The 22,986-nt window shown below is 34.3% G+C and overlaps 2 protein-coding genes across 3 annotated transcripts in view; both read right to left on the bottom strand.

Annotated features, from left to right (window-relative positions):
• Positions 1-6,311: 6,311 nt before the first annotated feature.
• Positions 6,312-22,986, bottom strand: part of Vav (Vav guanine nucleotide exchange factor) — a 54,397-nt gene continuing 37,722 nt past the window's right edge. For both annotated transcript variants that reach the window (XM_074172901.1, XM_074172902.1), the window contains exons 14-15: positions 14,651-14,828; positions 6,312-12,905 (exon numbers count right to left, since the gene is read on the bottom strand). In XM_074172901.1, coding sequence (XP_074029002.1) covers positions 12,825-12,905; positions 14,651-14,828 — 259 coding nt within the window. In that variant the 3' untranslated portion in view covers positions 6,312-12,824. The remainder of the gene's footprint in view (positions 12,906-14,650; positions 14,829-22,986) is intronic.
• Positions 16,062-18,510, bottom strand: LOC141481412 (uncharacterized). The gene is made up of 2 exons (XM_074172903.1): positions 17,963-18,510; positions 16,062-17,751 (listed from the first exon to the last, which is right to left on the bottom strand). The coding sequence occupies exons 1-2, from the start codon at positions 18,112-18,114 to the stop codon at positions 17,118-17,120; spliced, it is 786 nt and encodes a 261-aa protein (XP_074029004.1). The 5' UTR covers positions 18,115-18,510; the 3' UTR covers positions 16,062-17,117.

Genomic DNA, 22,986 nt, shown 5'->3' with positions numbered 1-22,986 from the left:
ACCTCGCGTTTCGTTACACAAGCCATCTCTTGATGATGATCATCAGGAGAGCTTAGTATCTTCAAGTAATACCTCTTCATTCTACTATTTGTTGAACAATTTTGAACAGAAACAATTATTTTTTGAGATTTTCATGGTTTCAAGTCTTTGAAAAGATGGTGAATCAATGACAATAAATTCCAAATTATTTAGTATCTAGAGTTGAAAATTTGCAAAGATCTTGATAATGAAAACTACTGACAAAATTTTTCTTCAATATCTTTTTCGTTTCCAAAAAGAGAAAAGAACTAGTCTTGTAGTCTAGTTCAAAATGCCAATGCACATGGTTTCAGTTGGTCTTTATTGAAAAATATGATTGAGGTGTATTTGATTCGTGATTTCACACAGATTAATTTACGATTTGAGTCAAGTTATGCTCATGTATAGCTCCAAACAATTTAGTTAAATAAAATAGAGTTTATTTTTTTAGTATCGCAAAAACTATATCAGATATTCAAAATTTGCAAAAAAAACCTTGGCTCGCGCACGCGACGCCCGATTCAGCCCCTTCAACCAAAAAAATAATTATCCCCCTCTGAATATGTATTGAACTATAATGTGCTAATAAACAATTTTTACCGCATTCACCCTCTCAATTATGTTTTTGTTTATTAACTCTTTTTTCAATTTGAAGATTTACATAAAAAAAACAATCGGAATACTTGAAAAAATTGTTCAATGCTATGTTCATAGTTTGACTCTTTAACATCTTTGATTAACCAGGAATAGAGTCGTATTTGGTGTAAATAATTTACTTCTAAATTGCAAAGCGCTTACAGCTTATATGCCATCATCAGTGCGATACTTGCACGTAAGTATTAGACGTGAAATTTTACTTTATATTTTTTTTTTGAATTACTTACTCGTAAAGTATATACGAGAAGATCCTGTTTAAAAGGGTTCTAAACAAAAAAGGGTTGCTTAATGTAATGTTCATGTCCACTCAGAGTGATGTTTTACCAAGGTTTTGTACTTTGATTCAACAGGATGATGGCGTAAAAGTCGAAAGTACTTTGCAATTTATAAATAATTTATTTACACGAAATATGACTCTATTCCTGATTTATCAGTCACGTGTACCTATGCAGCTTTTACAAATCTCACATCTTTGATTGATCATAAATGGAAAATTTTTCAATTTTTTTAAGAAAGAGAACAATATCCAGGCTTCGATTTTAAATATTATCAAGATTTCCATGTAAATCTTCAACTTGAAAAAATGTTAATTATCGAAAGCATAACTGACCGAAAAATTACGATAAAAAATTTTTACAGTTCATTCAACTATCGTCCTGGTCTTTTTTTTCGTTCCTTTATATTCATACTGAACAATTGGAATATTTTTTGCTGAAACGATTGAATCAGGCGTCGCACAGTGGGGACAAATATACGAATTGTTCGCAGAAATTAATCTATTGTTTTTTCATGTTTTTCGGGAAGAATGTCACATTGGAAAGTGGTGCTAGATTGGTATTTGTTATTTGCATGTTGTCAGTGGAGGGTCAAATCATTCATTTCACACAAATATTCATTTTCGTAGCGATTCGTCGAAATTATTACTCATTAATGATTCGCTGCTGTCGCTATTTCGTGAGATACCCACGTCTGGTTCCTTCACTAAAGACAATAAGTACATGTTTTTCGAGCGATACTGCTTTCTTCTTGGGTACTTTTCTCATGCTGGTGATGAAAGGATCAGCTGTTATGAGGAGCAAGTGAAAGACATATTCGTTCGTTGCAGTACGTGATATATTGCGAGAATAATACTCACGATACCTCTTGAAATATTTGTTGCGGGCTTCTTGGACTTCTTCCCTCAGTTGGCCTATTGGAAGTATAGCATGTTCTATAATACCGGAGACGTATATTAAGACTTTATGTACACTTGGTGACATCGAGTACCATGGATACTCTTCAATAAACTGTTTTGCCGTTTCTAGAGCATACATTTGATAGCTCTCCACATTTATTTCATATCCACTTGATATGGTTTGTAGAATTATTTAAAAGCGTTTTATAATATCAATGTTAACACCAGTTATTTTTGCTGATATATTTGGATTATTGAAAAAGCGCCTTACAGTATTTTCGTCATTGGTACTTCCAACAGACCTAACTCATGTCGGAACTGATTTTGGATATCTTTTTTTTGTAGTCGCTACAATTTGCTTGTTTTTCTCTCCACGGGCTTGCCATATCTTCAACGGTAGTTTATATGCAAGGTGTAGTAGACATTCGAAAAACCGTATCCATGCATGAAGCACAGATAGGCCAAATTCCAATCTAGTTGTGTCCAGTTCGGTTCCGAAGATTTTTTCAATATTATTGAAATCTTTGCATGTGAGACCACAGACAAAACATCTTTGTGTTGATGTAGTTTCCGTGAGTGGACTACACACCTTGCCGTCAACTATTGTGAGTAGCATTTTGAAATTTATCACAATATGGGTGTTATTGAATTCATGTCAGTGGCCGCAATTGCTGTATTTGTGCATCTATATATTCTCTTTCCCGTCTGGATAATTCTTGGATTTCTTGTTGGAACTGAAATCTTATTGGTCTACTGCCAAACAATCATTTCCTGTTGTTCTGAGGTTTTTTTCCGATATCAGTCTAATAGGTACAAGAGAGGAAATGAAAATATTTGCATCTCTGGCATTCAGATCACTGTCGAAATTTTATTTATATTCTGCTTGTCCTGATCCATCAAAACCCCACTCACAAATCAAAATCAATTTCTGAAAGATCTTGGGTGTCTTGCTACTCAAAACTGCGTGCTGAGCATCCAGGAGGCGTGAAGCGGTATGATTGAGAAGGGCTTGCAGTTGTACTTCGGCAGAAGTTTCTGTTACTATAATGCTGTCCTTATTAGGATAACATTCCTTTTTCGCCGCTTGGATCTTCTTATAGGATGGAAATCTCTCCTTATCTTGCTCTCTTATTATATTATATTGGTGTCTTGTCAGTTGGGCTTCAACATACATAGCCAGAGCCTCTGCTCCTGTGAGTTGTCGCTTTTTGAATACACTATAAGACTTGAAAGCAATTTTTACTTCTTCCCTCGCGTCGGAGTTGTTTGAGTGACATCCTTCACCACACTTGCTGCTGCAACTTGACCAGAACATCACGAACTCATATGAGAGGCGAAAGATAATTCTTCGGGCGAGAAGATTTTTCTTAGGAATTCCGTTTTTTTGCCGTTTTGTTCTATCTGAAGATGCGCTGAAAGGAATTTGAGGTCTACCTGCTTTCTTAGATGAAATGATAGAATTCGGAAAACTTATTGAAGTATTCAGCCAGTTTTCGTTTTTCATAACAAATCTGTCATGAATTCGATTAGATCTCTGCCATCATTTCTTGAAATCCAGGGCAAAGAACGAAATTTTTTTATGAAGTGCAGGTAAACCTTGTTTTGGACACTTTGTACGCATTTCGACGAAATTTTTCAAGGCGTTCACTCGCTCTTCTAATTTTGAATAACCAGAACCATTCATTTTATTGAATAATTCCCTTCTAGTTATACATATTTCTGAGGAACCCGCTCCTAGAAATAACAAACTGACAATTGGTATTGTTAATTTAAAATGATATTTTCTTCAAATAGAGCAAATACGTGCAACATTTTTTTGTTATTATGTGATTACATGCTACAAAGATCATTGGAAACATGATTTGCTCTAATTACAACTGAAATCATAATTGAACTTTGAATTATTAAAAAAAATGGTCCTCTTAGTGATTTTGGTAATACTTTCAAAACTGCGTGCATATCAAATTATTATCATGAGTCAATAGACTAACCTATGTATAAACAATCCATGTCAAAATCAAATTTTCAATAATGAACACATCAGAGTTCTAACAACACAAATTTACGATGCAATGGTTTGATAACTTACACAGCTGCAAAAATAGCTAACGTCAAATCAAGTTGAACAGAACGCCTGCTAGATCTGGGCTCCAATACGTATTGTCTCGCGTGCAGACACTATTCAACTTTACAATCGTGTGTTATTTGACTCCGGTTGCTTGTTTTCCTTTTTGGAGTTCCTGCCAACAATTGGTATATTTGGCCCAAGTGTGCGTTGCGAACGTGTGTCAAACAACGTTTTTTGAGGTGGGAATTTTAGTTAGTGAAGTTTCTAGTCTTTAGGGGTTTTCTCAAATTTAGAATATTTGCAATATTTTTGATCAACTGAATTGTTAATACCTTTCAGAATATGTTTTAGCATAACCAGGCTTCTTCATAAATTATTACAGTGCATTTCTTTGATGCCCCCCCCCTTTTATTTTTTGAACGGGTCAACTCAAAAAATTGAAATTTGGGAAAATGAAATTAATGCATGAATACTTTATTTTTAATTGAAATTGACACATTAAACTTTCAAGATGGCGACTGGGCGCCATCTGGGAAAAAAATTAAATGGAAAGGGGGGTCTTGTGACACATAATTTTGAAGCTCCTGACAAATACTTCACAACCTTAGACTATGAAGTCAATATCTTCACCTACTACAAAATGGCGGAATAAATTCTTGAATACAAACACATTAATATCAATATTTCTAGAAATATTCCTTTTTATCTGCCATATGGCAATTCCAACAACCCGATAAGGTTTGTTGAGTTATTTTTTGTTTATAAAACGCCAAAAAATGTCAGTATGACAATGAACATCATTGTTCAGTTAGAATATTCTCATTTACTTTTCGGTTTTACTAGTAGAAAGGTACCACGTCAACAATCTGTAAAATGGTCAATTCTCGTCCATTTGAAGAAAAAATTGAAGCAAAAACGTTTTCCGAATCGTCTTATCTGTAGAAAATATTTGAGGGAACTTGTATCCAAATTCACAACTACCAGGTCATCCGTCCATTCCGGAAGAACAGCAAGTGCAAATAATTGGTGAGATGGTAGTAAATCCTGAACAGTGTACTTATTCCGTCGCGAATGTTTGTGAAGTGTCTCCTTCTACTGTGTTGAGACTTTTGAAGAGAAATAGGTATCATTCATACAAAATTAAAATGGTACAAAAAAAAACTAATCAATACAGTTTATTGTATGATTTTCACTTCAAGCATAAACCTGCTTGAAGAAGCTATTGTATAGCGAAACACGTGTCGTGGTTTTTGTAAAACCCTTATTGTGAAAATCATACAATAAACTGTATTGATTAGATTTTTAATATGGATTTTCATCAAGTATCGGCCAGTTCTATTCAATTATTAAAATGGTACAACGATTAACTGAAAATGACCCTGATCGAAGAACAGAATTCTGCAAAATCATGACGGAAACCATTGCAAGGCATCCTACCTATCTCCACAATATTTGTTTTAGTGACGAATGTACAATTTTTTTAAACGACAATGTTCACAGATAAAATTGCCATTATTGGAGTGACACCAACCCTCACGTTTTCCGGAAAACACATACCCAATATCCAGAAAAAATTAACGTTTGGGCAGGAATATTAGGAAACCATATTGTAGGACCTCCATTTACTCATCAAAATTCAACAGGGGATACTACTTTTCCCGGTCGTTGAATTGACCGTCGAGGTTCTACAGAATGGCCAGCCCGCTCGCCAGATTTGAGACCTTTGGCCATTTTTTATGGGGCTATTTGAAGCAAAAGGTGTACGAAACTGAACCTGCTTCAATATTGGATATACGGCAGAGAATAATAAATATTTGTAGAGATATTGGCGTTACTGTGTTCGAAAATGTTAGGCGTGAAATATCAGATAGGCTGTTTATATGTCAGGAAGTTCAAGGCAACCATTTCGAACATCTTCTGAACTGACCTCAAGCTTATTACCTCATATTATGTAGTTAAATGTCAATGTATTCAGGCAATTATTAAAAGTTCCGCAATTTTGTAGTAGTTGAAGATATTGACATTATATTTTAGGATTGTGAAGCATTTGTCAGGAGCTTCAAAAAGATGTGTCACAAGACCCCCCTTTCCCAGTTAGCGCCTAGTCGCCATCTTGAAAGTTTCATCTGTCAATTTCACTTCGAAATAAAGTATTCATGCATTAATTTCATTATCCCAAATTTCAATTTTTTTGACTCGATCCGTTGATAAATAAAAGGGGGGACATTAAAGAAATGCACTGTATATGTAAAATTACGAATCAAATGACACTTCAATCATAATTTTCGTTCAAAGCGAACTGAAATTATGTAATACTAATCTATATTTCAAAAAAACACTTGAATGATTATGATATTTAATTGCAACATATACTGTGAAAATTTAACAGTGATATTCAAAGTGTTTTGTGTCATGTTTATTATAATTTCACTTACAAACCTAGCATATCTAAAGTATAATTATACATATCACATTCAAAAAATAAAAAATATATAGATATGCCTTAAACTTAATAAATCAACTGGGAAAAATAATCAACTCAAAATAAAACAACTGTTACAAAGGGACAAAATATATATGATATTAACAGAGAGCAATAAACACTAATTATTTGAGCAACATACTGAAAAGATAATGACAAATTATAAAAATATATTCTCGTATAAGATTTTTGTAAAAGACTATCAGGTTAACAATTGTTATTCTCGCCTATGAAAATCATATTAAAATTAACAGATTCTTCAATGCTTGGATAGTTATTGAAAGTTTATATTCATATTCTTGGCATTTAGATCTATGAGTTGTAATTGTAAATACTCCAAATCTTGTTCCAAAAGTCAAAAGTAGTGGTGTAAAACTTTCAGTGTCCTTAACGCTTCAGAAATCAGCGACATTGGAATATTGCTAAAAGTGACTCATGTGTATTATTTGAGATGGATTTAAATATGTCGTCATTCAAACACTGACCTTTGAGATATGGTGAGCCCGGTAAAAAGAGAATCTAGGTTTAGATGGTAATACGTTGGGAAAGTTAGTTATAAATAATAAAGACAAAACATCAGAGAAATCAGGAGTATATAAATTGAATTGTGAAACTTGTCCTAAGGTATATATTGGTCAAACCGGTAGAACTTTAACGAATCGCATCCAGTAACATCATGTGAGCTATGTAAATAAGAAAACAAGTTCAACGTATTCAAACCATCTTTTAGAAAAAAATAAAATTTTAAACGGAGATTTCGAAATTTTACATATAGAAAATAAAGGTCTAAAGCTGAATCATTTGGAAGCAATGGAAGTTAATAAACTTGAAAATTCAATCATTTTACTGAATGACCCACTGGATTTAAATAGATCACCATTACTGAACTTGTTTTCTTAGAAACCACTGTTATCCTAGTCTTTGTAGACATATTATTGATGTATAATTGATATAATATGCTCAAGGAAATAATAATTGAGGATGTACTTTGGGTATATAAAAATGAAGTAGATGCTATAAGTAATTATGATCGGGTAAGTTACTGAGTAAGTAGTTCTCACTGGTGATTACGTGGGGTATATAAACATCAGAGTGAAGAATTAACTATTAGTATGTTTATCACTACGAAAAAGCTACTGTGATAGCGAAATATGTCTTGATACTTTTGAAAATAAAGTTTGTGAAGAGATCAAATCATTATGTGCAGTTTGTGAAATTACTATGGATCGTCATCAAGTAACGGTCGAGTCATTCAGAAAAATAAGACTTGTCAAGTCACGTTCGAAGTTTCTTGTGCTGTAATTTCATAAAGACATCTTTTTGAGGAAAATCAAGTTTTTATGGAACTTTCCTTTTATAAGAATTGAGAAGAATGAAGTGAATCACAAAAAAGCAGGTGTAGAATGCAATAATAACTCAATTATAATTGAATATTTCCAACACACTGATTTTGGGCACATTTGTAAACTGTTCAGTGAAAATTTCACAATAGAATGTTACCTGAATACGTTGTATTTTCATCAAGTATCAGCCAATTCCATCACATATCAAACTAATAAAATCAAAAGTTATTAATGTGATAGCTTTCTGAATGAACAAAATGAAATACATCACGAAAAGCATAGGTTCTAAAAGAACTATCATCATTTATAATTGATTACTCTTTAAAACTAACATAATAATAAGAATCTATCGAATCCACACCAGAACAAAAGTACTGAATCTCGATAACACAATCAAATTCTAGTAGCATTATTAACTCTCAAAATACATACATTCAAATAGAAAATACATAATTTTTCCCACCAAGCAGTTGGTCACAAACTTGAGTAATCTTGAAGTGACCTTTTGAACTGACAGAATCAGGGGTATCTTTCAATGTACCAAACTCAATTAATAGGGTACTGACATGTCTTTTTTTTCTCTGAAATACCAATAAAATCAATACATCATTACAATATATTCTTGGCACAAACAATTTCTTATTGAAACACTGGCAGAGAAGAGACATCATCTGATGGGAATTCTCCAATGATATATGCAAGATTAGATTATTTATTGTCGAGTAGTATGAGAATGAGTATAGGTTTATAATAGTTATAAATCAGATTGGTTGTGTTTTGCTAAGTCGTCCATATGAGTCTTCCAAGTTAGAGATGACTCAAGTTTCGCATTTCACTTCACCTACTCAAAATTTTTAAGAGAAAAATGAATATGGTCACTTTTGGAGTTATTCAAAAGGAACATGTTACAGTTGAAACTGTCATCAACCTTCAACTGTGCCTTTTCAATTATGGAGAAATTTGTTTCAACCGAAGTTGTATCATCAAAGAAAAGGAGCACCTCAGTGCTTGACACTGCCGCAGGTAAGACACTGATGTAGATAGAGAAAAGTAACGGACTCAGTACCGAGCCCCAAGCCCCAAGAAACCCCATATTCCACGGTTGATAAATCAGGACATTGTTTACTGAAGTGAGTTACTTACTTTCTGGCACATACCCATAAGCAATATTGTTTGAAAATATTTTGTTAATATCAAATTTTGCAGCTGCTGGATGTAAATAAAGATAAAATAATAAAAATGGCATATGAAAAAGAAGTAACCAACTTTAATGTTACTATCAAATTGAAAATAAAATATAAAATAACAAAATTATCAAATGTCATTGGAGAAACAAATGATAAAAGTTAGTCAAACAATAATCTCGACTTCAAAAGTGAAATTGTGGAAATGAAGCGATGAAGCACAAAAATTATCCGCATTTAAAAAATATGAATATATTTTTAGCTGTAAAGTTTCATGTGGGGCATATACCTTACCTCGAAGTAAACTAATTTAATATATTTTTGCTGCTTCAATGATTTTTTTCAATTAAAATTATTTAAATTACTGAAGACAACTTCATACACAAATGTTTAAAAAATCAACTTTTTTCAAGAAACCTTGACAGTCTTCACCATTTCAAAAATATGTACAAAAGTTATATACTGTAACTGTAAACAACTCCAAGCATCGACAAACCAAACATTCTACATTTTCACACTTGACGTCATTTGGCGGTAATTCATGTTCATGTACTATAAACTAACCCAGTAAATGGCACTGCAATTAAAATAATATGTATGTATAGGTATGATAAAACATCAATTTACTGATTTTTATAAAAGCCAATTCACTTAAAAATACTCAACATCATAGAAAAATCGCATTTGTTTTGGTGTGTGTAGAAAAACATTTTAGATACAGCAAGCGGCAAACGTGATGGTGAGGTCGCCCCCATGCGCACAAACTCATTTTCAATGTAACCCCAACTACAGCAAAACATACAAATGCTCTGTACAGAGGCTTATCATTACTTATCCTCCAATACTGTTGGCGTTTGGCATTGTCTGAATAGTTTGTATTGTTTCTGAAAGAAATGTCATCGCCCAACAAAAAACCAGTTATCAAAAGTATATCATTATATAACATTTTAATGAATTGTACTGCTACATATCCTCCTGGAACCCACCATCCACTGAGTTGGACATATCGTGTTGAACCAATTCTACAAATAGCGACTTTTTAACCTATTGTACAACTCATTGGACATGTAAACTATCGCCATCTAGTACCCAACGTGTGATTCTCACGAATAACTGGCGGCGTGCAGTCTGGTGTTAGTGTAATAGCGTCATTTAATAGAGCAACATATGATGGTAAGTACCAATTTCTTAGTTTGTCTCAATTGTTATTTAAATATTTCTGCATAAAATACTGTATCAACACCTCTTTTATATATTTTTTAACAAAAACATTGCCAAAGTAAAGAAATTATTCTATAGGATGTCTATTTGTACAATGTCCAATAGAATGGACGTGCGGACTCAAAGTTGAATTCTTGGGTTTAATTCAATCCAATTTATTGGACATTGGGACTCTAAGAAGATGCCTTTTTGTAAAACATCTGAAGTATTAGTTTTTTATTTTCAGCAATTTTTGGTCATCGAAAACATTTAATACCGACTGAAGATAATGATAAACTTTTGCAGTTATTAGAATGTGATTCAGATTTAGAACAAGAAGTAGGTGACTGCCAAAAACTTTAGGAAGAAGACATTGACAGTACTGATCAGATAGTAGAATATGAAGAAAACTTAGATGAGAATCCAGAAAATGATATAGTTGAGGAGTTAATGAATATGAGGAAGAAAAAAAAGAACAAGATTACCAAACTGACTATGACTCAGACGATGATTTACCATTAAGTCTGTATCAGAGGTAGATTTCAAAAACCCAAGAAAATGCCGAGTTGAACTTTTCCAAGCAACGTAAAAAAAGTAAAGCTAAACAAAGCTTTACTTGGGAAGAATGTGAGACGTTCTGTGGAATGAAATTTCAAGCATCAGCAAATACAAGCTCTAGTTACGAGAGGAGCAGTTTTACACCATCAGATTATTTTTCAAAATATATCGATGACAACATATGTCAAACAATTTGTAATTGCACAAATGTAAAATACATGCTAGTGCACAACAATTCTTTAAATTTGTCACTAATAGAGACAAAACGTTTCTTTGGGATATCCATTTTAATGTCTTTGTTAAAATATCCCAGGTTACGTATGGATTGGGCAAAAACAACAAATCTTTATTCAATTGCCTCTTGTATGACAAGAGATACGTACTTCACAATAAGAAACCGTTTAAAATGTGTAGTAGATGGTGACATTTCTCAAAATTTGCGGAAGAAAGACAAGTTATGGAAAGTACGCCCATTCTTGCAGAAAATCAGAGAACCATGCCTATCCTTGCCAAGAAACAAAACTGTTGCAATAGATGAGCAAATGATTCCATCTACAGGAATTTGCGCTATGAAACAATTTGTTAGAGGGAAACCAAATCCAGAAGAGCACAAGAACTTTGTATGTGCAACACCTTTAGGTCTTGTTTTGGATTTCGAAATATACCAAGGTAGAGATACATTTTTAGATAATTCCACCAAAGATTTGGGGGTAGGACCTTCAGCTGTTATTAGACTTGTCCAGTCGCTCAGTGAAGTATCTGAGATTATCATGGATAGATATTTCACAACAATAGCACTACTCGAGTTTTTATTAGAAAACAAATTGCATGGTACCGGCACTATAATAAAATCAAGGATCCCACGAGCCGTTCATCTAGATTCGGTAGAGGAGCAACTGAACAAAGTGTCAGATCTGATGGAAAAATTAAAATCATATAATGGTACGATTTAAAACCGGTACTACTTACGTCAACGGATTTAAAAGAGCACCCTGTGGACGAATTCAAACGGGATAATGAATTTATACGGGTTAAAAGGCCTCACGTAGTTGCCAAATACAACAAGTGCATGAGAGGTATTGATCTTATCGACAGAATGATAGCATACTACAGTATCAATGCCAGGACCAAAAAATGGACTGTTAAAATGATTTTTCATTTTACAAATTTGACAATTATAAATTCTTGGATATTTTATCGAGAAGATCTGAATGGCTATTAGGATCTACCAATGATGAAAATACATAAATTGAATTCTGTCAAAACTCAGTCCATACAAGGAATAAGCCAATGGGATACAATGTTCCACAACCTCGATCTCATTCATCGTCACCCATGCCAAATAATAATAATGCCAGTCTTAGAAGTAGGCAACATTTGCCTGTTTTAAGATAAAAATAGATATTTTAGAGACCGAATGTCCAACATATTGAGCATGATATTCTGTTTTTTTATTATACTTAAGACAGGAAGTCCAATGTAATGGACTTCTATTTTTATTTTTTTTTATTATTTCCTCAATGAAATAAAAACAAAAATTACACTGTGTTTTAGTACCAATTCTTACCACAAATTCATAAGAAAGTACTCAAAATAGCTATTTATTCAAGTTCGGATCTCAGGAGACTATAATACTAAATAAAATATGGAAAGAAATTACAAAGAAGGAATGTTTCATTTGATATCCAATATTTATTTAGTTGGGGAGTCTAAACCTGCGCGACCGCTCGCCATCACATTTGGCGCTTGCTATAATAGGCCTGAAAAAAATATAAACAATAATATCTCACATGTAGTGAACTTCCAGACTCCAAAATCCAGAGGCAAAACTTATTGGCATGACCTTCATACTTGTATAATTATCATAATGGGATTCTATAACTTGGAATGAGCAACTTTTGAATACTTTTATAAAGTAACAAATAGTATTCTATTCGATACATCAAATTCGTTGACATAAAAAATACATTGTATAAGTAGAAACTTTTGGACTATGAACATTTTCATCATGTTTAAACAGTACCACTTCTACTTTCTCAAATATATAAAATATACATGTAAATAAGGTAAATTCTAAAAAATCAATAACTACTATATTTACACAGAAATGTCATGAGTACGTCTCTTTATTGCGTTTCAATCATATCTTGACTATATATCCTGAATATTCAAACCTCATTTCTCCTTCTACCCTTAGTGAACTAAGGGGGACATATCCCGTCTGGAAAAAATAGAACAGTTTATTTTAAAAAGTTTCAATAATATATAATACAAGACAATACAAATATCCAACTACTATAAAATTAGATAATACAGGAAATGAAAGTGTTGCATTTAATATGTCATACATGGGTACATTTTTTTTTTAATCTTGGTTACGCTTAATATTTTAAAAAAAGAACTTGGAATTTTCATTAAAACTTAGGACAGTAGAAATGCACTCCTGTAATTCTGAAATATTGGAAATGAAAATTAAAATTACACAGGGTATTTTCTAACTATGGTACAACTTCATAAGGTGATTTGTTAGGTCGGTTTAAGAAAAAAGTTCCTATGAACATATGCCCGGAGTTGATTCGTTTCTGAGATACTGGGCGTTGAAGGTTAAAAAAACGGTAGGTAAGGTATTTATAAAAAATCATAAGTATCCTTACACCGGCACCGATTTAGTTGAAATTTGTACAGTTATTTGAAGTAATAAGGCTCTCCAGTGGCGTCTCAATGGCCAACAATATTTAAAAAAACGCCAGACTTTTGTTGTAGTTTTTTTTTAGATTAAGCAACTAAAAATACAACATTTTGTCGCATGCTTTTTTTTCATATCAAGCTTCGTTTTCGAGAAAAAAAATCACTTCTTAAAACCATCCATACACAACATAAAATAAAAACCAAACGTAAATAATAAATAATTTCAACCTTAAAGTAAATGAGCAAAATGTCCATCTGCTGATAAAGAAACACGACTGCAATCGATTTGTCATTGATTGTCTGACACTTTCAAAAATACCTGGAATATTCTTCATGACATTTCAATTGTCAATTATTCGATTCCTTAAGTCATTCACATCTAGTACAGACGTTTTTAAAACAAGAGCCTTCAGATGACCCCATCAATAGAAATCTAGAGGATTCATATCAGGACTGCGAGCTGGCCAATTTTGAGGTTCTACACGTCCAATTCAGCGATTAGGGTAGGTGATGTCGAGATGCTGACGAATAAAAACACTAAAATGAGTTAGAGCCCCGTCTTGTATAAACCACATGTTGCCTCTTACAAGTACCAGCACTTCTAACAAAATGGGTAAACGATCTCGCAAAAAGTCCGTGTAGGATTCCCCTGTTAATCTTGCTGGTAGAAAAAATGGGCCAATTAGGTGGTCACCAATCATTACTACCCAAACGTTCAGCGGAAATTGTTACTGAAAATGACTTTCTCTAATAACGTGGTGATTTTCATCAGCCCACAAATGGTCATTGTGAAAGTTTATAATAGTATCTTGTGAAAAATTTCCTCAGGTCATTTTTACGAGTGAGTTCAAATCAAAGACAAAACATGAGCATCTGTCATAAGACAGAACCTAGAAAATCAAATGTAGCTCATACCCCAGAGATGAAGTAAGATTAGTCCCAATAACTCTTACAAATAATCTAAAATAATGTCTATTCCTTTCTAAACTTATCCTTTGAAGAAGCTATGGGAGAGAAAATAAGCTGAATTTCTTATACTTGTGTAGCGCTCACTGATATTATGTGAAGAAAAACTGTGCAATGTTGAATAATGGAGTAACAAATTTCAGGTGAATTCAATATTTATTGACATATGCCCCTACTTCACAAATAGAACAGGGGTGCTGCAATGTAACTTGATTGGCACTGTTATTCCCTAATAATGAATTCAAACAAACTCATCAATAGGCATTATTGGACCCTCTTCTATTTACATATGATATTTAGGTTTGTACTGACCTCATTATTTACTTTCCTGATTTTCCACCAACCTTCTTTATAACCTTCTTTACCTATTACTATTACATACTCATCTTCTCTAATACTGGTCTGACATGCTTCCCATGCGTCAAACTTTCTAATGGTCACAGCCTTCAACTGACGAAATGGCCATAGTAATCTTGTATTTTCGTCTAACCTGGAAAAAAGTTATATGCATAGGTATATCATCTACCTTTCGAAACGTGATATTATATATTTTTTTCTTAAATAGAAATTTGGTTAGAGAGCCTTTCTAGATTTCAAATGTAACATAATGAAAAGTATTATTCAAGACACATACTGCATTCATTCAAGACACGTTTCACAACACAGTAGCTTATTCAGTTGAAGTGGTACATTAAACTATTTTACAATCCATAGATTTTGACAATAACTAGTTACCTACAATACAATAACTGATTGATTTCGATAAATTCTAGTTGAGCAGGCAACTTTCAAGAATAGGTGGTGAATAACGAATAATTCTAGTAAATGAAGAAAAGAGAATTACCACTTTTATTTGTAACTAACGTTACTGCAGTTTCGTCCTATAAGAACATTTTCAAACTTATACATTAAACTTTAATGACAAATAATACAAATAAAAGTGGTAAAAAACATACATTAAAGTTTAATGTATAAGTTTCAAAATGTCCTTATAGGACGAAACTGCAGTAACTTTAGTTACAAATAAAGGTTTTAAAAAACATAGAAAATTTCAATTCTAATTTTTAATGATGATTTCCTACCACGTAGTAACGGCTACATCCATCAATTTAATTCTAGTAAATTTTAATCACATTTGTTTAAAAAATCTGTTTTTCCGTTAATCAGCTGTCGCCCCCATACGAACGATAACTCTCAAAAGTTGAGAACTTGTGCGAGCTAAGGACTAACGAGGTCTTACCTTTTAACGTGTGATTCCTAACACGGTTGCAGAATCATTCCAGCTTCAACCAGATAAATTCTCTCGAGAAAAATATCTGGTCGAGGCGGGAATCGAACCCACGGTCTTCCGATCGTGAGTCGGGCGCACTACCACCGCGGCCAATTTCACAACAAATAATAAATGTGAAGGATAAACTTTTTTTTTATAAGCCCCCCTGGCATCAAACCGGAGTTTATTTTGCCCTTGTTTGTCATTTGATAGGTAGGTAATCTGATTGTTTTCAATTATTGATTTCCAGGAATTCAAGTGGTTTTAATTTTTATCATGTATTTTCTGTAAGTAATATGTCGTAGTTCCAGCCAAAATCATGGATGTTCTCTGAAAGGTGGCGAGAAAAAGTAGAAATAGTTTTCTTCAATTCAGAACTTCTTTTGTTTTTTGAAATTGTAATGTTGAAAATTCTGCTCTGCATGTTCTTACTATATAAACTTTTAGGCATAGCTGGGCACCGTTAATCAAATAGTTAACTTCGTTAATCGTTAATCCGCTACAAAAAAAGTTAGCTTCGTTAAGCGTTAAAGCGTTACATTTCGGAAGAATTAACGCAAGTTAACGTTAATCGTTAATCCGTTAATATGTGTAAAATTGCATTTTTATATCGTTGCGTTAGTGAACTTACACAACTTCTTGGTTTAGGTTCTGGAAGTTAACAGGTTAGGAATAAAACAAAATACTTGTATAATTCAAATGTGTAATTTAATCGTCGGGCATAAGGTGCATATTCCCCTTCATGAACATTAACATGTTGAAGTTCTCGTCTGAAAGCGAGGCTCGTTTTGGTGTTAAAATGTCTTTACCCGTGGAAAACAGACGTTCAACTGCAGCGCTTGAGGGTATAGCAGTATTGTATTTAATAAATAGATTTATGAATATCTGTTCCCCGAGGAATGCAGCATCGTTGAACTAGTCTTTTGATTTCATGTCCAGCCACATTTTAACAAGACTTTGCGCTTTACACTTTAAAGAGTTGGAGCTCTTTGGTTTTTCTATAGAACGAGTGACGGAATTGAAAAAGTCTTCCTCCTCGTCATCATCGTTGTTACTCGCATTGCTCCCTCCACCAGTTAAACTATCTCTGTCCTTCGAATTTTCCGCTGCTTCTTGTCGTAAAGCATCTTCTACCTTTTTTTCCATGATCTTTTTTACTGCATCCACTCTACTGCTGTCATACGTTTCCAGCCATATCAACCGGAACTTTGGGTGAAATGCCGCGGCAAGTAGGCACTGTTCATCATTCAGGAGTGGACCAAACCTTTTCTCTATGCCATTTAATAAGGCATTGGCTAAAGCTGTGCAATTTACTAGGCCCTTAGATTTAATATTTTTTAATTTATAGACAGTTGCTGCAATCGTCGGTAGTAGTGATCCGAGATATGCTTGAGCTTCTCCTTGGATACGATCGAGGGCATTCGCGACAGGTCCCATAACCTGTAAATAAGTATTTAATATAAGTATTGATATGATGTGGAAAGAAAATAACTTTACTAAAACTTTAATTTAAACTATATACATATATGAAATTACCTTTGCGTACTCTTTCATTACAGTCACATCTTGGTCATTGAAAGTTAAAATTTTTAGTTGAGTCATAACCCTGTGAAGAGAAGGCCTTTTTGTTTCCAATATACTGTTGAGAACGACAATAGCATCATACAGAGAGTTCCACCTCGTCGTGTTTGGAAGGACAAGTCGTCTGCCTAATTCAGCATGAATGCTATCTGCCGCTACCGTACTACGTGATTGCTGATTCCAGAGAGTACGTGCCTTGGATAAGGCACTTCTGTAGGGAGTCTTGAAAACAGTTATTTGTAGAGCAGCATCTGCATCTTTGCTAGCGACCAGATTGAACGTATGTGCAGCACATCTCATGTGAACTGGCAAAGTATTAAAGTTTTCTAATATCTGTTCATTGATTTCATTGCACTGGAGACGATCAGGAGCATTCAGTATGCTTTCTACTAAAATAAATTCTAAGTCATCATTTTCTTCTGAGTTTGGATTTAAAAGATTGGCAATATCAGGGTCAAACTCAGACTCTAAATCACATGATGGCAACTCTGAAAGTATGTCGATCTCCGAGCCGAATTGCACAAATGCCTTTACAAAGTTACTGCCATTATCCGTAGTAGTTCTAAAATAAAATGAAGCCTGCTTTTCAAGGTAGCCTACGTTGAGAATATGTGTACAAAATTTCATGTTGATCGGCTAAGTAGTTTCTACGTGAAAGCGTAACAAACGAACAAACTCACATTCACATTTATAATATTAAGTAAGGATTACGTAACCGATCCACATCACCATAGGTCACATCGCTCACATCACGAAAAATAGACTTAACTGACCTTGTGATTTTTTTATCTATGTGAAATTCATAGTGAATATCTATCATTACTTGGGCCAGGATGTCGTATGTATGATGACCTTTTAGGCGTATGCACGTTAATACTGCATGCATTCTGGCTCTTGTGATAGCATCTAACCAGTGAACTGTCATGCCCAAATAACTTTTGTTGTGAGCTGACCAACAGTCAGCCGTCGTTGCCACCCAATCAATTTTTCCAAGTAAACTGAAATTAAAATTATAAACACATCACGTAAAAAAAATGCACTAATAATAAATGAAAATTATATACATATGTATATGCATGCATACCTATTTTATGAACCCCTTATTATTTTAACTTTTTTCAAATAAAATTATACCTACGTAGGTATACGTATACGTAAGGCGACGTTTATCTGTTAAAAATAAATAGAAAATAGGTATTTATTTTAGTTACTTACCTAATCAGGTGTTGCTTCAATTCAATGTGTTAGTCAGTAATGCGTCTACCCAAAGTTCTTCTTGAAATTGAATTTTTGCTAGGGTTTAACGTTTTTATCAACGCACCAAAAGACTTGCTTTTGACAACATGTAAAGGAATCATGTTTGAAACAAATAAATTTACTATACATTTGTCCACTTTGGCTTGGGGTACACCGCTGCCAGTAGCTGCAATCCCGAACGATTCCCCGATGCTCAGCTGTCGACCCTGTTGAATTCTTCTTTTAACGGGATTAGGATTACTGCTACTTGTGCTATCATCATCGGCAGAATGAGTTCTCCTTTTTGTCTTGCCCCGGTTAGAGGCCGCCTTAACAATCTCTTCAAACTGTACGTACTGTGACTCATGTACCCTTCTTACATGTTGTTTCAAATTATTCAGGCTTGATACATGAACTTTTATTTTGGTGTCTTTCGGCAAGCATCGCTTACACGCAAAAATTATTTGCTGGCCCGATCTGGATACAAATTCCACATAGTCAGTCAAATGTGGCCATGGATTCTCATCAGGACCGCTGAATTCCGATTCCATGTCTTCCATGATATGGTTTTAATTACTACACTGCACAGCCTACACTTTTTCTAACTAAATTACATTCACTCTTCTTTATCAACACGCAAATGATCACTGAGAGTAATTTATAATAACAACAAACAAAACATTCGTCACTCTAAGCACTGGCGCTAAGTAATGGAATGATCAAACGAAAAAATATCTTCGCAGTTTTCTCACTCGCACGTGCCAGCAAAATATATCTAGTTTTGTTTTTGTTTCACGCGCTGCCACGCGCCGCTCGGCACTTGTCATTCGTTTCATACTTGTCTGAACCTGTTTTTCGCGCCGCGCCGCGGTGCCGGTAAATAGTAGGCATTGGATTAACGATTAACGGGCTTCTGCATATTAACGGAAGTTAACATGTCCGTTAACATTTTTAAAAGTTAACTTAAAAGTTAATTCGTTATCAAAATGTTAACTTCGTTAATTAACGATTAACGGATTAACGAGTTAATGCCCAGCTATGCTTTTAGGCATGATCCACATGTTAGCTTGTAGATACCTAACTTGTTCTTGTTCAACGGTTTTATTTTAGCTTGCCCTGTTTGTTTGTTTGTTTATTTATTGACTTATTTGGGTCAAATTTAGTAATTGAAGTTTGGCCCCATTTCCTGTTGACAGATTGATCTCATATTTGGTACACATATTTAGTTTTCATTTTAATACAATTAAATAAATTCTGTATCATTGTAAATTAAAGATGGCCGCAGTTACAAAATAAGGGATTATATTTTTTTTCACAACTACCTCAATATGGGTATTAAATTACAGGGCTTGGCTATTAGAATAGTTAGGTTAGGTTAGGTTGGGTCTAAAGTGAGTGGGTCTATTCGACCCTCCACCGCAACCCGCAAGGTTTTATTGTAGCTCACACCTATTCACACTCGGCCAAATAAACCCAGCTTCTTAATGAAGCCAATTAGTTTGTATGGTGAGTGGTCTTTCAGGTCAGATGGTAAGAGTACGGATCTGCCGAACTCAAAGAACCTGATTCGGTCCCCAGCGGGGCAGGCACAAAGTATATGCTCTGCAGTTTCATCATTTTCCAGACAGAGGCGACACACACTGTCTTCCGACAGTCCGAGTCTCTGCATATGATGATTCAAATGACAGTGAACTGTAAGAAGGCCTGTTAGACATCGTAGTTCATCCCTACTGTAATCCAACAACTGTTTGGTATCAAGCTTCGAAGGGTCGATAAACGCCTTGGAGTGAGCCAATCCTGGAAGATTCTGCCAGAAGTCCATAAATCTTCTTGCCATCCAGGTGTTGAATGTTTGTTTGGTAAAGCCCAAAGCAATGCGACAGGTTCTGGTCCGATGAAGCCGCTTGCAGCACCCTCCTTTGCAAGAGAGTCAGCAGCTTCATTACCTTCCAGGCCAGTATGGCCAGGAGTCCAAACCAGAGACAATCTGTTAAGTCTTCCTATCGAGGAGAGTCGTTTTTGTCAATTTGCTACCAATTTAGACGTTGCTCGGTAGGAGCCAACGCCGCTTGACTGTCCGAAAATATTTTCATTGACTTGTGTGTGAGGTTGAATTTATCCAATCTTTCCGCACACAATTCAATAGCATAAATTTCCGCTTGAAATACAGTCGCATAAGTTCCTAGGCAAGTAGATAGCTCTGTCCTGGGTCTGCGACTAAAAACACCTGCATCAGAACCGGACGGTGTTTTTGATCCATCTGTGAACCAACAACTATCTGCTCTTAATATTTCCTTCTCCCAGAGGATCCCGTTCTCTCCACTCAGGAATAGTACTTTATAAGGCAGTTCGTAGTTGACAGTTGGAGGCATAAAGTCAGAGGTCATTTCCAGAATGCTATGACTTCTAATGTCAACAGTCTGTTGCACTCTGCATTTAAATGATTTGTGCAATTGGCAATATGCACAAGTCTGTATGCAGTCCATCTAGCCTCTCTCTCCAGAAATATGTGGAGAGGAGGTAGATCTAGATGACCTTGCCAGGATGGCAAAGTCATCTGCATAAGCTTGCAGATCAACTTTTTTTCCGTCGAGTCAAGGGCATCAAGCAGATTAATTATCCATCAGAAGCGACTACAGAAGGGAAGATAGTACCCCACCTTGAGGGTAGCCTCTGGTGACCCTGAACCTGATGGCCTCGCCTTGAAGAGTCGTAGTTAGAATAGTAGTACAGTTTGAAAAAGATGCAAATTCAAGATGGCTATCAAATGACAGGGCATGACATGAAAAAAATGCAACTTCAAGATGGCCGCAGAAACAAAATGACTGATTACATGTTACTTCACAACTACCTCAATATGGGTATCAAATGACAGGGCTCGACTACGCTATGAAAAAGATGCAAATCCAATATGATCTATACAAAGAACTTTGTCAACTCATATTCGGGATACAAGCATGGATCTCCCACCCAAGTCAAGAATTTGTATGGTGTCAAGGACTGTGTGGTGTTAAGGTGGCTAAAAATGATACGTCGTTAGCTATACACCACTCAAGTTAGGTTAACGAGTGAAACGTGCCGAGAATTGTATGGCATTAGGGTGGATCAAAATTAAAAAATTGAAAATGAAATTAGTAAAAAAAATTATGTTGAACGGTTTTATCAAAAAATTTACTGAAAATTAAAAAATAATTCGGAAGGTGCTAGGTTCCAGTCATCACACCACTCTCCTCAGCACTCTAAGGTATTGATAAGATGAAAAAAATCGTTGTGTGTAGTATTCACATATTTACTCAGGTACGCTACGCCCAACGATTTTATTTTTTTTTATCTAATCGATACCGTAGATTGCTGAGGAATGTGGTAAGATGACTGCTACCTAGGACCTTCCGAATTATTTTTTACTTTGTAATACATTTTTCAAGAAACATAATTTTTTTTTACTTATTTCATTATTTATATATCCAAGGTGTTACCAGTGTTGTCTGCTATGTTAATGTTATGTTTCGTTAGAAGTCTTTTCATTTTTTCTGATGATTTTCCAGTATATGTGAATGTTTTGTATCATTATTTTTAATGTGAGGGTTAATGGCCTGTTTGAATGGTTTTCTGTTAGATATGTGATGAATCATATTTGACATGAGGTTTTTATTTACTGAAATCTGTTTCATCAAATTTTGTTCCTTATCAAAATTCTATGTGCACACAGATATATTGATGAGTCTATGGATAATGCTATAGTAAGCTGCTAATTTATGTTGATGTGAGGGATCAGAATGGTTGGAATACTACATATTGCTAAAATCATTCAATTATTGCATTATTTTCAGTAATATAAGATCCAAAATACTTTTCAATACCTCTTAAATTTGAATAAACCTTACCAAATAACATTATGCAGAATTCTGAATGCTATTGAAAATTCTTATTGTATTGTCTTTATTATCCCAAGAAACATTAAATGTTTATGAATAGAGACTGAAAACTAGAGATATAGGCTGTTCACGTTGAGAAGAGAATGACGTCATTTATGGTAATTTTATATATCCAACATAACAACGTTAAAATTCCCACTGAAATGCGTTCAATAGCAATGAAACTAGTAAAATTTCATTTTGTAAGTTGGTTAACTGATTTCAGACTTTGCCGAATCGAAAATACTTTTCTCAAACCACAATTGGTGAATTTAGTTGCAAAGTGGATGAGATTGTTACTTAAATGAAATGAATAAAAATACTTTTGTCTAAATACCACTGGAAAATTTTATTTTACGACCGGTTTCGGGTTTGATCCCATTATCAAGTATAAAACTGAAATCTGAATTTGGAACATCGATTTTATAGAATTTTCAGGTAAGCTGCAAGGACAGGTATTTGAGAAACATGATGCCAACTTAAAATACCGTCCTGAAAATTCTAGGGGTTGTTAAACTCATAAATTCAAGAGAGGAGACCTACATAAATCAAGTTGCTCGTTCAGGGGTATATGTTTCTGGTTTTTAATTGATTTGTTAATTTCCATGGCCTCCAATCAATCCAATACAAATCACGGGAGGCAAAAG

Source organism: Leptinotarsa decemlineata, unplaced genomic scaffold (genome assembly GCF_025532065.1).
Source record: "Leptinotarsa decemlineata unplaced genomic scaffold, Ldec_3_MD MMD2_tig00000199_RagTag_RagTag, whole genome shotgun sequence".
Lineage (NCBI taxonomy): Eukaryota > Metazoa > Arthropoda > Insecta > Coleoptera > Chrysomelidae > Leptinotarsa > Leptinotarsa decemlineata.
Note: the sequence above shows the minus strand (reverse complement) of the source record. Positions and strands in the feature narration are given on the sequence as shown.

Excerpts from the sequence above, each read along its gene's own strand:
- LOC141481412 (XM_074172903.1), bottom strand. The coding sequence starts at position 18,114 with ATGACAGTTCACTGGTTAGATGCTATCACAAGAGCCAGAATGCATGCA. Across the intron at positions 17,752-17,962 it reads ATAGATAAAAAAATCACAAG|AACTACTACGGATAATGGCA; the intron begins GTCAGTTAAGTC and ends ATTTTATTTTAG.